This window comes from Camarhynchus parvulus, chromosome 11 (genome assembly GCF_901933205.1).
Source record: "Camarhynchus parvulus chromosome 11, STF_HiC, whole genome shotgun sequence".
Lineage (NCBI taxonomy): Eukaryota > Metazoa > Chordata > Aves > Passeriformes > Thraupidae > Camarhynchus > Camarhynchus parvulus.
This window is the reverse complement of record NC_044581.1, coordinates 986,954-1,002,686: the sequence shown is the minus strand read 5'-3', so window position 1 is coordinate 1,002,686 and position 15,733 is coordinate 986,954. Positions and strand designations below refer to the sequence as shown.

Here is a 15,733-nt window from a genome sequence, read left to right as displayed (position 1 = left end):
TCCCCGTGGTGCCGCGCTCGCTGTGTCCCATTTAACCGTGCCCTGGACGATCCCTGTCGCGTCCCGTGCCCGCCCCGCTGTACAACATCTCCCCTGGGGCCATGGGAATGGGACCCTCCCAGTCCCAGTGCGTGGGACAGCCTGGATCGGGCCTTGCAGAGGGTCCTACAGGGGTCCCCGAGGGGCATGGATAGCACAGGGGGTGTGGGTGACCCCCACAGCAGGTGGGACTCCCAAGACACGAGTGCCATGCGGCACAGTGACCCCCACAGGACACACAGGCCTCGGGGCATGGGGGACCCCTCAAGATATGCAGACCCCCAGGGTTCAGGGGTCCCCCCAGCAGACAGAGGACCTCAGGACACATGGGGACCCTAAGGTGCACAATCCCCCAGGGCACAGAGGAGCCCTATGGCAGCACCCCCAAGGTGCGCGACCGCAGGGGCGCATGGATCACCACAGGGCATTTGTGACCCCTGGGCACACGGTGATCCCGAGCAATGGGGGTCCCCAGGGCCATCCTGGGGGTGTCTCAGCCCTGGCCTCGGCAGCGGCCCCCCTCACTGCCAGGGTGCCTCCCTCACGCAGGTGCCCACCCTCCTCGGAGGAGGAGCTGCGGAGCCGCTTTAAAGTGGGGCAGAGAAAGGGCCCTTTCTTCCCCAGCACCCTGGGCCGGCGGGCGTGGGACGCCGGGCAGCGCTGGCACAGAGAGCCGCACCCGAGGGTCCCGGCGGGCACGCGGCACCCCGGGCACGGCCCAGGCCTCCCGTCCCCAATTCCTCGGCATCCCCTCGGCCTCGCCGCCGGGCGCCGCGGGAGAACTGGCGGGGCACAACGGGGGCTCGGGGGCTGTGCGGGTGCCACGGGGGGCCCCGGGGCTGAGGAGGGGCTCATGTCGACGCTGGCCCCCCTGCGTCTGCTGCGCGAGCCCTCGAATGCCAGCGAGGGCAACCACAGCAACGCTACGGTCGGGGCCGGTGGCGGCTGGTGCCAGGGGCTGGACATTCCCAACGAGCTGTTCCTGGCGCTGGGGCTGGTGAGCCTGGTGGAAAACCTGCTGGTGGTGGCCGCCATCCTGAAGAACAGGAACCTGCACTCGCCCACCTACTACTTCATCTGCTGCCTGGCGGTGTCGGACATGCTGGTGAGCATCAGCAACCTGGCGGAGATGCTCTTCATGCTGCTGCTGGAGCACGGGGTGCTGGTGATGCGCCCCAGCATCGTGCGCCACATGGACAGCGTCATCGACACGCTCATCTGCAGCTCCGTGGTCTCGTCCCTCTCCTTCCTGGGGGTCATCGCCGTGGACCGCTACATCACCATCTTCTACGCCCTGCGCTACCACAGCATCATGACCCTGCAGCGCGCCGTGGTCACCATGGCCAGCGTCTGGCTGGCCAGCACCATCTCCAGCACCGTCCTGATCGTCTACTACCGCAGCAACACCATCCTCCTCTGCCTCATCGGCTTCTTCCTCTTCATGCTGGTCCTCATGCTGGTGCTCTACATCCACATGTTCGCCCTGGCCCGCCACCACCTCCACAGCATCTCCAGCCAGCAGAAGCCGCCCACTGCCCACCGTGGTGGCAGCCTGAAGGGTGCCGTCACCCTCACCATCCTCCTGGGCGTCTTCTTTATCTGCTGGGGGCCCTTCTTCTTCCACCTCATCCTCATCGTCACCTGTCCCACCAACCCCTTCTGCACCTGCTTCTTCAGCTACTTCAACCTCTTCCTCATCCTCATCATCTGTAACTCGGTGATTGACCCCCTCATCTACGCCTTCCGGAGCCAGGAGCTCCGGCGGACGCTGCGGGAGGTGGTGACGTGCTCCTGGTAGGCAGCGGGACACGGTACCGGCACGGCCACCCCCGCCCTGAAATGGACAGACGGATGGACTGACGGATGGACGGGACGAGCCGCGGGGCGCCCGGTCCGGGCGAGGGACTCACGGTTCCCAATAAAGGCTCTTTGCAGTGACGCTGTGGCTGGCATCGGGCGGCCCCGGGGAGCCCCGAGGGGAGAGGTCCCTCCCGGTCCCGCCGGTCGGTCAAGGGTCACTTGCTCCCGGCGAGAACCGGGAAGGACCGGCTGGGCGGCGGGAGGCTGGACCCTATGCGGGGGGTGGTCCCGGCCGCCCCCGGACAAAGGGCCCATCACCGTCGCCTTTGTTCTCGGGCCGCGCCCGCCGCCGCCCACCTCGTCACCGGCACCGGCGCTGTCCCCGCTCCCGCGGGGGCGACCGGCGACCGGGACCCCCAGGGTGGCCCTTCCGTACCCTGTCCCCACCCCTCCCCGTTCCGGGACGCGGTTGGGAGGGGTGTCCCCTGTGTGTCCCCCCGCCCCACCGCCGCGCCCCGGGATGCTCCCGACGCTGCCAGGCGGTCCCAGGGTCCCCGCACGGGTGCCGGGGTGTCCCCGCTCCCCGCGGGTGCCGGGGGCGCCCCCCGGGCCGTGCCCCCCGCCCGTGCCGGGGTCCCGGTTCCGCCGCGGCGGGGCGTGGCGGCGGGCGGGGCCGGGCGGGGGCGTGGCGGGCGGTGCCGGTGCCGCAGGGCTGTTGCGGCGCTGCGGCGGCGGCCGCTGATTGGCTGCGGCCGGCGGTGACGTCAGCGGCCGGCCCGGTGCGGCGGCGGGAGCCTATAAAGGATGCGGCGGCGGCCGCGCCGCCCCCGCGCTCCCGGTGCCGCTCCGCTCCGGTGCCGCTCCGCTCCCGGCCCCAGCCCGCTCCCGTCCCGTCCCGCTCCGCTCCGGCCCGGCCGCACCATGAGGGAGATCGTCCACATCCAGGCGGGGCAATGCGGCAACCAGATCGGCGCCAAGGTAACGGCGGCGCCGCCCCGCCCCGCCCGCCGCGGCGGAGCCGGGTGGCGGACAAAGGCAGCCCCGCTCCCCTCCCCCCGCCGCCGCACCGGGAGGACAAAGCGCCGCGCCCCCCGCCCCCCTCCTTTGTCCGTCAGCACCGCGGACAGCGCCCGCGCCGCGCCCCGCCCGCCGCTCGGGGTCCCGGTGCCCCCCGCCCTGCCCAGCCCCGCTCGGCGGTTGGGGTGCCCCCCGCCCTGCTCAGCATTTTGAGTGTTTGGGGGATCCCCTGTCCCCGCTCCGCCGAGCCCTGTCTCGGGGTTTGAGGGGCCCCGATACCCCCCGCCCTGCTCGGGATTTTGGGTGTTTGGGGATCCCGGTGCCCGCCGCCCCGCCGGGACCTGCCCAGCGGTTTGGGGAGTCCCGGTGCCCCCCGCCTGTCCCTGCCCGGGGATTTCAGTGTTTGGGGTATCCCGGTGCCTCCTGCCCCACCCAGCCCTGCCGAGGGATGGGAGGATCCCCCGTGCCTCGCCCGGGGGCCTGGGGGTGCTCCAGTGCCTCCCGCCCTGCTGAGCTCCCCGTCCTCCCCAGTTCTGGGAGGTGATCAGCGACGAGCACGGCATCGACCCCAGCGGCAACTACGTGGGGGACTCGGACCTGCAGCTTGAACGCATCAGTGTCTACTACAATGAGGCCTCTTGTAAGCGACCCCCCCAGGGAACCTCCCCCAGCAGGGCAGCCCGGCACCCCCATCCTGGGCTGGGAGGGGCCCCAGTGTGACCCCCCAGTGCAGGAGGAGCTGGGTCTGCTGGGGTGGGGAGGGGGGCAGACAGACAGACCCACCCGTGGAGGTGTGGGGTGGGCAGGCAGGTGCACCCACCCCATGGGACCATTTCATTTGGGGCAGGGGAAATGGTGTACACCCAGTTCCACGGGACCCTGCGATTTGGGGGGGGGGCACACACAACACCTGCACCCAGCCCTGTTGGACCCTGGGAGGGCAGACATGTGCACCCACCCCTCAGACCCCATCCTCTGGGGGGGCAGGGGCACCTGTGCCTCCAAATTCATGGGAGCCTGTAGTTTGGGTGGGGACATGACACATGTACCCGCCCCGTGGGACACTGGGGTTTGGGGGGACACCACACATGCACCCAATCCCGTGGGACACTGGGGTTTGTGGATAGAGGGACACCTGTGCTCCCCCTGTAGGATCCTGTGGTGTGGGAGGGACAAAACACCAGCATCCCCCCAGCCCACGGGGAATGGGGGCAGACGTGCACCCACCCCAAGTGACCCCCAGTGTTTGGGGGTAATGAGACACGCACCCACACCAGGAGCCCCTGGATTTGGGGGGGGACACGACCTGTGCAGCCAGCCCCGTAGGACCCTGCAGGGTGCTGGGAACACCTCTGGGGCGGGATGGGGGCGGCAGCAGGTTCCCTCCCATCATGGGGTCTCTCTCAGCTCACAAGTACGTGCCTCGTGCCATCCTGGTGGACCTGGAGCCGGGGACGATGGACAGCGTGCGCTCGGGTGCCTTCGGCCACCTCTTCCGCCCCGACAACTTCATCTTCGGTAGGTCCCCGGGGAGGGAGGGGTGCACTGTTCCCCGATGTTCCCCCGAGCCCCGGTGTCCTCGGACCCGCCCGGCCAGTTGCCGTCCCCGGGGCCCTGGGCGGGCTCACCCCTCCCGCGCCGCGGGGCCCGGCACCGCCGGCTCCCCGCCAAACCTCTGCGGTTCCTGCTTCCCACCCCGCCCCGGCGTCAGATCTCCCCCGTGCTGCCGGCGGCAGCGGCTGGGCCCGGCCCTGATCCCCTCCCGGTCCCCTCGGGCCGTGGGCGTGGGGGGCCAGCGGCCATCGGAGCCTCTTTTCTCTTCCCAGGGCAGAGCGGTGCCGGCAACAACTGGGCCAAGGGGCACTACACAGAGGGGGCCGAGCTGGTGGACTCGGTGCTGGACGTGGTGCGCAAGGAGTGTGAGAACTGCGACTGCCTGCAGGGCTTCCAGCTGACCCACTCGCTGGGCGGCGGCACCGGCTCAGGCATGGGCACGCTGCTCATCTCCAAGGTGCGCGAGGAGTACCCCGACCGCATCATGAACACCTTCAGCGTGGTGCCGTCGCCCAAGGTGTCGGACACGGTGGTGGAGCCCTACAACGCCACGCTGTCCATCCACCAGCTGGTGGAGAACACGGACGAGACGTACTGCATTGACAACGAGGCGCTCTACGACATCTGCTTCCGCACCCTCAAGCTGGCCACCCCCACCTACGGCGACCTCAACCACCTGGTGTCGGCCACCATGAGCGGCGTCACCACCTCCCTGCGCTTCCCCGGGCAGCTCAACGCCGACCTGCGCAAGCTGGCCGTCAACATGGTGCCCTTCCCGCGGCTGCACTTCTTCATGCCCGGCTTCGCGCCGCTGACGGCTCGGGGCAGCCAGCAGTACCGCGCCCTCACCGTGCCCGAGCTCACCCAGCAGATGTTCGACGCCAAGAACATGATGGCCGCCTGCGACCCCCGCCATGGCCGCTACCTCACCGTGGCCACCGTCTTCCGTGGCCGCATGTCCATGAAGGAGGTGGATGAACAGATGCTGGCCATCCAGAGCAAGAACAGCTCCTACTTTGTGGAGTGGATCCCCAACAACGTCAAGGTGGCCGTGTGCGACATCCCGCCGCGGGGGCTGAAGATGTCCTCCACCTTCATCGGCAACAGCACGGCCATCCAGGAGCTCTTCAAGCGCATCTCGGAGCAGTTCACGGCCATGTTCCGCCGCAAGGCCTTCCTGCACTGGTACACGGGCGAGGGCATGGACGAGATGGAGTTCACCGAGGCCGAGAGCAACATGAATGACCTGGTGTCCGAGTACCAGCAGTACCAGGACGCCACGGCCGAGGAGGAGGGTGAGATGTACGAGGACGACGAGGAGGAGTCGGAGGCGCAGGGCGCCAAGTGATGCCCGCCGCCCCCCGGCACTGCCCGCAGCCCCCGGCTTCGCGCTGCTGCAGCCCCAGGTGCTGCTCCCCCGCCATGCCCTCAGTGTCTCCTGACCCCGTCCCCCCCTGAGCCGGCTCGGCCCCTCGGCCCCCTTCCCACCTCCCCCCTTTTCGTTTTTTACTGGTTTGTGTCTTATTATTTTTTTTGAATACTTAATAAATTTATTGCTGTCCAGGTAGTACCTGTCTGTGCCTGCTGGGTAGGGGGGACAGGGGACACCCACACGGTTCAGCCCCCCCCAGCCATTGCCAGCCAGGGGAGGTGTTTGGGAAGCCCCCGTGCAGTGCCCCCCACCCTTCTGCCCCTCAGATCCAGCTGCCCCAGGCGGGCTGTGCCTTTGTCCCCACTGTCACCCTGCTCCATGCTGGGGGGTGTGGCCCTGTGCCAGGACACAGTTGGCCCTTTGTTCCCCAATCTGAGGTGGTAGCACAGACCCCGGGGAACCCCAGCGTGTTTCCTCAGGGCTGGGTGTGTGCCTGGTTGTGGAGGACTCAGGACACTCCTGGCTCTGAGCCCCCGGCTTTGGAGGCCATTGACCATTAGGGCTGTGGGCTATAGGAACAGGGGCTGTGGGAATGGGGACAGTGGGGCTGGGGGCTGTGGGGACGGGGACACTGGGGGTGGAGGCTGTAGGGGTGGGGTCTGTAGGGGTGGAGACAGTGGGGATGAAGGCTGTGGGTTGTGGGGATGGGGGCTGTAGGGACAAGGTATGGTAGGGCTGGGGGCTCTGGAGCCAGGGGTTGTCGGGGTGGGGACAATGTGGGTGGCAGCAGTGGCGCCAGGGCTGTCGGGGTGGGGACAGTGCAGATGGCAGCAGTGGGTCTGTCGCGGTGGGGACAGTGGGTCTGTCACGGTGGGGACAGTAGGAATGTCGCGGTGGGGACAGTGGGAATGTCGCGGTGGGGACTGGGGCTGTCGCGGTGGGGATGGCAGCAGTGCGGCTGTCGCGGAGCGGCCCCGCCCGGGCGCGGCGGGCGCAGTGCGGTCTGCCGGCCGGCAGGAGGCGACAGCACGCAGGGCTCGGGGGCGGGGCCTATTGGGGCGGGCCTCGCAGGGGGCGGGGCCTGTCGGGCGCGGCGGCGCGCGCGGTGAGCGGGGCGGGGGCGCTGCCCCCTGGCGGGCGCGGGAGGGGCCGCGGGGACGGGAGGGGACAGCGGGGGACAGCGGGGGACAGCGGGGGACAGCGGGGCCCTCGGGGGGCCGGGATGCGTGCACGGTGCCGGTACGTGGTGACCGCGGGCCGAAGCGGGCGGAGGCGGCGGGGCAGGGCGGGGGCACGGGCGTGGGAGGCGGAGAGACGCGTCTGTCCGCGGGGACGGGCACGGGGACGGGAGCGGAGACGGGGTATGGTGCCAGCACCGAGGTGTCGGGGACGGGGATGGTGCTGGGGTGGTGGTGCTTGTGACAGAATGCCAGTGCCGGTGTGTCGGTGCCGGTGTGTCGGTGTCGGTGCCGGGGTGCCGGTGTGTCGGTGCCGATGTGTCGGTGTTTGTGGCAGTGCTGGGGTTTCTGAGGCTGTACCAGGGTGTCGGTGGCAGCGAGGAGGTGTCAGTGCCCGTGACAGGGTTTCAGCGTTGCTGTTGGGGTGCCGGTGCCAGTGCTGGTACCCCGGTGGCTGTACCGGGTGTTGCTGCTGCTGGGGAAGTGCCGGTGCTGAGGTGGCAGTGCCAGCCGGGCTGTCAGTGCTGGCAACGAGTGTCGGTGACAGTGTCGCTGGTGCTGGGACATCAGTGCCATGACAGGGGGTTGGTGACAGTGTCGGTGCTGCTGAGGCGCTATTGGTGCCGGGCATGGGGTGACTGTGCTGGTGCCAGGGTGTGGGTGCTGGTGATACCGTGCAAGTGCCTGTCACGGCGTGGTGATGATGGTATTTGGGGCGCTGGTGATGGTATTTGGGGCGCTGGTGATGGTATTTGAAGTGCTGGTGCTGGTTCCCGTGCCGGGCTGTGGATGCCAGGGTGCCCGTGCCGGTGCCGCTGCCCGTGCTGCGCTGAGGCAGTGTCCCCCGGCCAGCAGGACGGTGGCCATGGCGTCGGACGAGCGGCTGGCCCGCTTCCGCCAGGCGCACCTGAACCCCTTCAACAAGAGCCCCGAGCAGCCGGAGCGCGCCGAGGGGGAGCCCCCTGCCCCAGGTGGGTGCTGATTCCCCGCCCGCCCCTCCCTGTCCCGCTCTGGGGATGGCAGCCGGGCCCAGCCTCTGCTCTGGGGTGGGTTCAGCCCCCCACGAGCGCCCCCTTTGCAGCCCAGCAGGCGGACCCCCCCCCGGGGGACCCCGAGGGCGCCCTGGACCTGGGGCTGGCCGAGGACCACTTCTCCCGGCCCGTGGTGAGTGGGGCGGGCGCTGTGGGGGTGGGGGCACACGGGGGGCTCAGCTGACCCTCCTCCCCCTCGGGGTGCCCGCAGGGGCTGATCCTGGCGTCGGACGTGCGCGCAGCTGCGCCGCGCCATCGAGGAGTGCAAGCGGGTGATCCTGGCGCTGCCCGAGCACTCGGAGCGCCAGAAGGACGCCGTGGTGCGCCTCATCCACCTCCGCCTCAAGCTGCAGGAGCTCAAGGTGGGGCTGGGGCTGCGCACACAGGGTCGCTGTGCCTGGGGCTCTGCTCACACCCATCCCTGGAGGGCTGGACCCGCCTTGGAGCAACCTGGGGTGGTGGAAGGTGTCCCCGCCATGGCAGGGAAGGAACGGTGGAAGGGATGACCTTTAAGGTTCAGCCCAAGCCATTCCGTGATTCTTTAGTTCTCTGACCCCCCCCTTCCCCCTGCAGGACCCTGGTGAGGATGAGCCCAACATCCGGGTGGTCCTGGAGCACCGCTTCTACAAGGAGAAGAGCAAGAGCGTCAAGCAGATGTGTGACAAGTGCAGCACCATCATCTGGGGGCTCATCCAGACCTGGTACACCTGCACAGGTGCGTCTGGGACACCCCTGCCCCTCCCTGCTTGCCCCCCGCCCGCACTGACGCCCAGCCGTGCCCCCAGGCTGCTACTACCGCTGCCACAGCAAGTGCCTGCCGCTGGTGAGCCGGCCGTGCGTGCGGGCCCAGGTCAGCCACCAGGCGGAGTACCAGCTCAGCATCTGCCCCGAGAGCGGGCTGGACAGCCAGGACTACCGCTGTGCCGAGTGCCGGGCCCCCATCTCCCTCCGTGAGCCCCTGTGCCCTGCGGCTGGGGGAGCTGGGGGGACTGGGGAGCTGGGGAAGCTCAGCAGGCTGGGGGATCTGGGGAGCTGGGGGGAGATGGTGCCTGGGGGCTCTGTGGGACTGGGATGAGCTGAGAGCTCTGTGGGGTTGGGGGTGTAGGGCTGGGGGGTTCATGAAGCTCTGTGGGACGGAGGGGTTGTGAGGATGAGGGGGGCTCTGTGAGGCCGGGGAGCTGCTGGCGCTGCCTGGGCTGAGGGGCCGTGGGCTGGGAGGTGTGTGGGGCTGGAAGGAGCTGACGGTGTGGGCTCTGGGGGTGATGGGGATGTGGGCCAGGTGACACTGGGGCCCTGCCGTGTCCCCAGGGGTTGCTGGGTGTGCTGGGGGCGCGCACAGGGTGCGGGGCAAGCAGGGAGCGGGGTGGTGGCGGTGCCAGCCCCGTGCCAGCCCTGTGCCACCACAGGGGGGGTGCCCAGCGAGGCCCGGCAGTGCGACTACACCGGCCTCTACTACTGCTCCAGCTGCCACTGGAACGACCTGGCCGTGGTGCCCGCCCGGGCCATCCACAACTGGGACTTCGAGCCCCGCAAGGTGGGGTGGGGGCAGCCTGGGTGTCACAGGAGACCCTTGGGACAGAACCCATGAGTGGAGGCCACCTGGGGGCCGTGTCCTTGTTCGTGGGGGTCCCTGGGAGGCGCATCCGTGGGTAGAGGTGGCTTGGGAGCTGTGTTCTTTGTCACGGGGGTCCCTGGGGGACACATCCCTCGGTAGAGGCCACTTGAGGGATCCCATCCCTGACCTTGCATGTCCCTGGGGACCATGGCCTTGTGTAGATGTCACCTGGGGGACCACAGCCCTGGTCATGGGGGCAGGGGCTCTGTGGGTGGTGGCACAGGGCTGGCAGGTGCTGAGGTGGCCCTGGCTGTGCTGGCAGGTGTCACGGTGCAGCATGAGGTACCTGGCACTGATGGTGTCACGGCCGGTGCTGAAGCTGCGCGAGATCAACCCACTGCTCTTCAACTACGTGGAGGAGCTGGTGGAGATCCGGGTGAGTGCTGGGCCTGGGGAGGGCACCCCAAGGGCAGAGGACACCACAGGGGCCTGTGCAGGGAGCAGGATGTGGGGGGACCCCAGTGGCACCCACTGGGTCCCACAAAGAGGCAGCAAGGTGAGGTGGGGGGTTTGGGGCAGCGCCCAGACTGTAACAGGGATGAACTTGCCCAAATCTGGTCTTTTTCTTGTCGTGCTCCTGTCTCCATCCCATTAACAACCCTGTCCCCATCCTCATCCTCATCCTGCCCTACCACTGCCCTTTTCCCTATGGTCCTATTCCTGTCCCCACCTCTGTCCCCATTCCCCCCTGTCCCATTGTGTCCCCTGCAGAAGCTGCGCCAGGACATCCTGCTGATGAAGCCCTACTTCATCACCTGCAAGGAGGCCATGGAGGCACGGCTGCTGCTGCAGGTCAGGCGGGGGCCTGGGCCAGGCGTGGCAGTGACAGTCACACCTTGGTGACGATCACACAGTGGTGACGGTCACACCGTGGCCGTGGCCACACCACAGTGACGGTCACACCTTGGTGATGGTCACACCTTGGTGATGGTCACACCACAGTGACGGTCACTCCTTGGTGATGGTCACACCTTGGTGATGGTCACACAGCAGTGGCGGTCACACAGCAGTGGCAGTCACACACATTCCCCCGCAGCTGCAGGACCGGCAGCACTTTGTGGAGAACGACGAGATGTACTCGCTGCAGGACCTCATCGACATCGAGGCCGGGCGCCTCGGCTGCTCCCTCACCGAGATCCACACGCTCTTTGCCAAGCACATCAAGCTGGACTGCGAGGTGAGCCCGTGCTGGGGGGCAGAGCCATGGGGACACCCCCGTGGGGCCAGGGGAGGGCTGGCAGGGTCACCACTGTTCCTGCTCCCCCAGCGGTGCCAGGCCAAGGGCTTCGTGTGTGAGCTGTGCCGGGAGGGTGACGTGCTCTTCCCCTTCGACAGCCACACCTCGGTCTGCGCCGACTGCTCCGCCGTCTTCCACAGGTACTGTGGCACCCTGGGGCGGGATGTGGGGCCGTGGGGGTGGCAGGGGGTGACCCAGCACTGTCCCCTCCCTCTCCAGGGACTGCTACTACGACAACTCCACCACGTGCCCCCGCTGCGCCCGGCTGAGCCTGCGGAAGCAATCCTTGTTCCAGGACTCCGGCACGGAGGGGGAGCCCTGAGGGGGTCTGGCCCCTTTGTGGGGTCTCAGGCCCAAGGCTGCCCCCACCCCACCCACCACAGGGCCCTGGGATGGACACAATCAGCCCAGCGGTGGTTTGGGGACTGGGGTGGGCCTGGCTCTGCCATCCTGTGCTCATGGACACGACAGCACTGCTGGAGCCCAGCCCTTCCCGGGAGCGCAGAGAGCCTCACCGGAGGGGCAGGATCGGGTTAACCGGGATCCGGTAAAGGCTCCGCAGCGGCTCCTGCCGCCCCTGCCTGGGCTGGTGCTGCTGTGCTGCCCTGCAGTGACAGGTGCTGGCAGGAGGGCTCAGCCCTGGCATCGGGGTGGGACCGAGTCCCTCCCACACACAACACCGGACTCTGGTCCCTCCCCAGCCCACGGCACCACCGTTACCGGGCCGAGCCCCGGGGGGATGCTGCAGGATCTTCCCGGGGCTGGAGCGGGTGCGGTGTGGAGCCGCTGCCTCCCCTTCTCGCCGCTGTTTCTGTAGCATTAAGGAGCCTCTTTGCGCAACCCAGCACTCGTGTCCCTGCTTCGGGCGGCGAGGGGGGCACGGGCAGGATGTGCGAACGCCCGGGGGTGGCAGCCCGGGAGCTCCCGCCGAGGCTGGGGCTGCCGGGGGCGAGCACCGGAGCCGATCCGGTCCCGGGCCGGTCCGCGGGCCAGCGCCGCCCGCGGGGTAGAATTGCGCTGCGCGGGATGAGCCGCGGTCACCGCCGGTCTCCCGCCCATCGACAGTGGCTGCGGCCACGCTGCCCCGGTACCCGGTAAGGCCGGGCACCCCCTTCCCGCTGCTCCCTCGCTGTTCCGTGCCCCCGACTCCTCCCGCTCCCCACGCGGCGGCGCAGACGGGCAGAGGCCGGCGGTGGGTCGGTCGGTCGGTTTTACCGGATCACAGCACTGCTACATCAGAACCGGGCGGGCACCGGCACCGGCCGCGCTCCGTCGGGCCGCGCTGAGCCGTGCGACCCGTCCCGTGCTGCCCCATCCGCCGCTCCCGGTAACCAAGGCCGTGCCGCTCCCGGGGGCCGGCGGGACCGGCCCGGTTCCCCCCGGGGCCGCGGGCCACCGGCTGAGGGCAGCCCGGTACGTCCCCGCCGCGGGGCCGGGGCCGCCTCTGCCCTCCGGGCGGGCTAACGGGAGTCCAGCGCCCGGGGACGGGCTCCATCGGTACCGACGGGACCAGCACCGGCGTATCCCGGTGTGCCCCGGCGGGTTTTGTCCCTACGGCTCCCGCGGGCGCTCGGCGGGCAGGAAGGCGTCCGGGGGTCCCGGCGGTCCCGGCGGCAGCTCGGGGTCACTCAGGTGCTTCTTGTCCCGGCCCTGCTCCCGCGCGCGCGTCCAGGAGGGCGAGCGCAGGTACCCGGCCCGCGGCGGCGGCGGCGGCTGCAGCCCTGCGGGACGCACGGGCGGGTGCGCGGTCAGCGGCGCCCCGGGACGGGCGGACACACCGGGAGCGGCGGCCCCGGAGCCCCGCTCACCGCCGGGCGTCTCTCCGGCCGCGTTCTCCTCGTCGGAGTCGGCGAAGACCTCGGCCAGCTCCTGGTCCGACATATCGGTCAGCTCGGTCAGGTCCAGCAGGTCGAAGTGCACCTCCAGCGAGGACACGCTGCTCAGGGGCTCTGCGGGCACCGGGCACAGCTGGGCACCCACCGCTGTGCCCACCGGGGAGCCGGGGGTCGCTGCTTGGGGACCAGGGAGCTGGGGGTATGAGGGGCTGGGGGCTAGCAGGGGATCCTAGGGATGCCAGGGGACCCCAGGGACAGAAAGGAGACCCCAGGGGATGAGAGAAGACGGGGGACAGGCGGGACACCCCGAGGGCTGGCAGAGGACTCTCGGGGACAGGCAGGAAACGCCGGAGCGGACCCGAGGTGCTGGGGCCAGGCAGGTGACGCTATGGGCGGGCAGACATCGCAGGGACAAAGCAGGGGACCTCAGGCACGGGCAGGGATGGCAGGGACGGGCAGGGGCCGCAGCTCAGGGCCTCACTCACGTCGGCGCTCGGTGACCTGCAGCAGGCCGGCGCTGGGGATGGGGATGCCCCCCTGCTCCTCCGCGGGCACTCGGGGGGTCTCCTGGGCCGGCCCGTGGGTGGGGGTCCCTGCGGGGCGCTCCGGGACCAGCGGCTCCTTGCCAAGCTCTGCCACATCAGCACCTTCTGCCTCAGCGAGGGCAGCTCCTCTCGGGGCCCCCGGCGCCCGCGGGGTGCCCAGCTCAGGGCCCGGGGACAGCCGGACCCCCGGAGGAGCGGGGCACGGGCAGAGCGGCCCGAGCCCCTCGTGTCGGGGCTGGCAGCCCCCGCCCCGCGCCCCCCTCCCCGCGCAGCCCCTTTGTGTCGGCGAGACAAAGCGCGGCTGTGCCGGGGCCGGACAAGGGCGGATTGTGCTGGGACTGTCCCCGAGGAGCCGCAGGGACGGGGCGGCCGCGGCACAGCCCGGGCCACACGGCGGTGGTACAGCCCGCGGCTGCGGCACAGCGCGGGGGCACAGCCGTGTCTCGGGGCTCAGCGGGCACCGGGGCTGGCAGGAGGCCCTGTGTGCCCAGGGGGGACACTGCGCCCTGTCCCCGAGGCCGGTGCACCGCGTGCCACCACCGAACCATGCCACCACTGAGTTACCGGGTGGCACGGCTCCGGGGTGGGCATCGCCTCCCTCCCACCGGGATGGTGGCAGCGGAGCAGGGCCAGAGACCTCCAGCCCACGGGGGAAGGGGAGCTCCTGCTGCTGGCGCGCGGAGCTGCTGGACATGGGCAGGACACCATGGGACAGCATGGGACACCGTGGGACACCGTGGGACACCGTGGGACACCGTGGGACAGCATGGGACAGCATGGGACAGCGTGGGACAGCATGGGACAGCAGCCCTCTGCCCCGACAGTGGCTCTGCCACATCCTGACCCCGCAGGGGACATCGGGCACCCCGCACTGACCGTGCGTCCCCTCGGGCCGGGAAATGGCTCTTCATCCCGGGGAATGGCTCCTCATCCCGCTCCAGAGCAGGGCAAAGCGGATCCCCCCGCGCTCCCGCCCGCTCCCGCCACCTGCCCAGCCCCGGTGGGTGACACCGTGCCGTGTCACCGTGCCGTGTCACCGCGAGGAGCGCGGCCCCCTGCCCGCCCCGCGCCCCCACCCACCGGGGCGCTGCTCCCGGCTGCAGAACTCCCCTCTGGCCTCCGCCTGCATGGTCCCGCCGTGCCACCGGCCGTGCCACCAGCAGTGTCACCGCCCGCTCCGGCCCGGGCTCACCGGCTGCCTGGCGGGAGCGGGGCCGGATCAGGGATCTCTCCCGCACGCCGTGCGCTGCTGACTCACGGCAACCGCAGAGCCGGGCAGCCGCCGGTACCGGCACCCCCCGGCCCCGGGCACCCCGCGGCACCCGCAGCCCGCCCGGGGGCACGGTCCCCGCACGGGCCCGGTGTCCCGCCGCTCCCGCGGTGCCACGGCCGGGGCTGGCTGTACGGCACGGTCCCGTGCGGGCCACACGCGGGAGGGACGGGCGGGCAGGGCAGCCGCGGCACCGCCTCTGTCGCCAGGTGCAGCCCCCCCAGAATTCCGGGCCCCCTCGGCTGCACCGGCACCGGCACCTCCCTGTCCCCAAGCCCTCCGCACACGGGCACTGCCACAGCGGTGCAGGATGGCTGCAGGTACCCCCTGGGCACCCCAGAGTTCCTGCAAGTCCTGTGAGCCCCCCCACCGCCCCTCTGCACCCCCGGGCACCCCAGTGTCCCCCCACATTCCCGGGGCACCCCGCTGCAAGCCCAGGTCCCCGGTGCGCTCCCTGCTCCGTGTGACCGCCCGGCCACCCCGCTGCCTCCCCTTGTCACGGCCCCGCGCCCCATCTCCTGCGAGCACCCCCTGCCCCCCGAGTCCCCGGGGCACCCCAGGGCTCCCTCAGCCCCCTGGACACCCCCGTGTCCCGCCACGTTCTCCGGGTACCCCGCTGCTCTGTGCCTCCGTCCCCGGCTCTCCCGGCACAGACCCCCCCGATGCCGCTCCCCGCCCCCCAATCCCCCTCCCCTGCAGCCGGGCCCCCCCAGCTCGGCCCCGCGCCCCCTTTGCCCCCAGTGCGCCCCCCCTGCAGCTCCTCCCGCCGCACCCCCGCCCTACATCTCCTTGTGCGCCCCGCGGGGCCCGGCCCGGTTCCGCGGTGATGGGCGTGCCGGTCCCACCGAGCCTCCCCGCTCTGCCCCCCGCCCTCACCTCCGGTACCGGCCGCTGCCGGAGCCGCCATGGGCCGGGCTCGGGGCTGATGCCGGTGCCGGTGCCGGTCCGGTGCTGGGCGGGCCCGGTGCCAGCCCGCAGCCCGCACGGTCCTGCCCGCCGCGGCGGGGGCGGGGACACCGGGGGCGGGGACACCGGGATGGGCGGGAGCACCGGGGGACAAGAGAGGGCGCGGAGGGGACCGGGAAGAGCGGGGGGGGCTCGGGGACCGGGGTACAGTGGGGAGCAGAGCCGGGGCTGTGCCGCAGCTGTGGGGACAGCCCCGGTACAGCGGTGGGCGCGGCGGTGGGGGAGCCTGGGCCGGGCACAGCGGGACCCTCCGGTTTGTCCCCCCCGTCCTGCC

The 15,733-nt window shown here is 70.7% G+C and overlaps 3 protein-coding genes across 5 annotated transcripts; 2 read left to right on the top strand and 1 right to left on the bottom strand.

Moving 5' to 3' along the window:
* The first annotated feature begins 892 nt into the window (after positions 1-892).
* TUBB3 (tubulin beta 3 class III) lies at positions 893-5,977 on the top strand. The gene is made up of 5 exons (XM_030956342.1): positions 893-1,833; positions 2,643-2,817; positions 3,388-3,496; positions 4,264-4,374; positions 4,683-5,977. The coding sequence occupies exons 1-5, from the start codon at positions 893-895 to the stop codon at positions 5,756-5,758; spliced, it is 2,412 nt and encodes an 803-aa protein (XP_030812202.1). The 3' UTR covers positions 5,759-5,977.
* A 1,004-nt stretch (positions 5,978-6,981) lies between these two features.
* On the top strand, positions 6,982-11,725 carry DEF8 (differentially expressed in FDCP 8 homolog). Its single transcript, XM_030955867.1, is given in 13 exon segments — positions 6,982-7,021; positions 7,816-7,931; positions 8,042-8,124; positions 8,203-8,229; positions 8,231-8,353; positions 8,565-8,706; positions 8,777-8,941; positions 9,398-9,525; positions 9,869-9,982; positions 10,318-10,398; positions 10,643-10,783; positions 10,874-10,983; positions 11,063-11,725. Coding segments are annotated over 13 exon segments (1,350 nt in total). The 5' UTR covers positions 6,982-7,004; the 3' UTR covers positions 11,166-11,725.
* A 250-nt stretch (positions 11,726-11,975) lies between these two features.
* Positions 11,976-15,511, bottom strand: DBNDD1 (dysbindin domain containing 1). Of its 3 annotated transcripts, none has more exons than XM_030955869.1 (5): positions 15,370-15,471; positions 14,304-14,418; positions 13,164-13,310; positions 12,652-12,792; positions 11,982-12,564 (listed from the first exon to the last, which is right to left on the bottom strand). In XM_030955869.1, exons 2-5 carry the CDS (start codon positions 14,350-14,352, stop codon positions 12,395-12,397), a joined length of 507 nt encoding a protein of 168 aa, XP_030811729.1. In that variant the 5' UTR covers positions 14,353-14,418; positions 15,370-15,471; the 3' UTR covers positions 11,982-12,394. The 3 variants fall into 3 exon arrangements, with proteins under 3 accessions (XP_030811730.1, XP_030811729.1, XP_030811728.1); XM_030955868.1 differs by having other exon boundaries at positions 11,993-12,564; positions 14,304-14,422; positions 15,370-15,511; XM_030955870.1 differs by lacking the exon at positions 14,304-14,418 and having other exon boundaries at positions 11,976-12,564; positions 15,370-15,507.
* Positions 15,512-15,733: the final 222 nt, after the last annotated feature.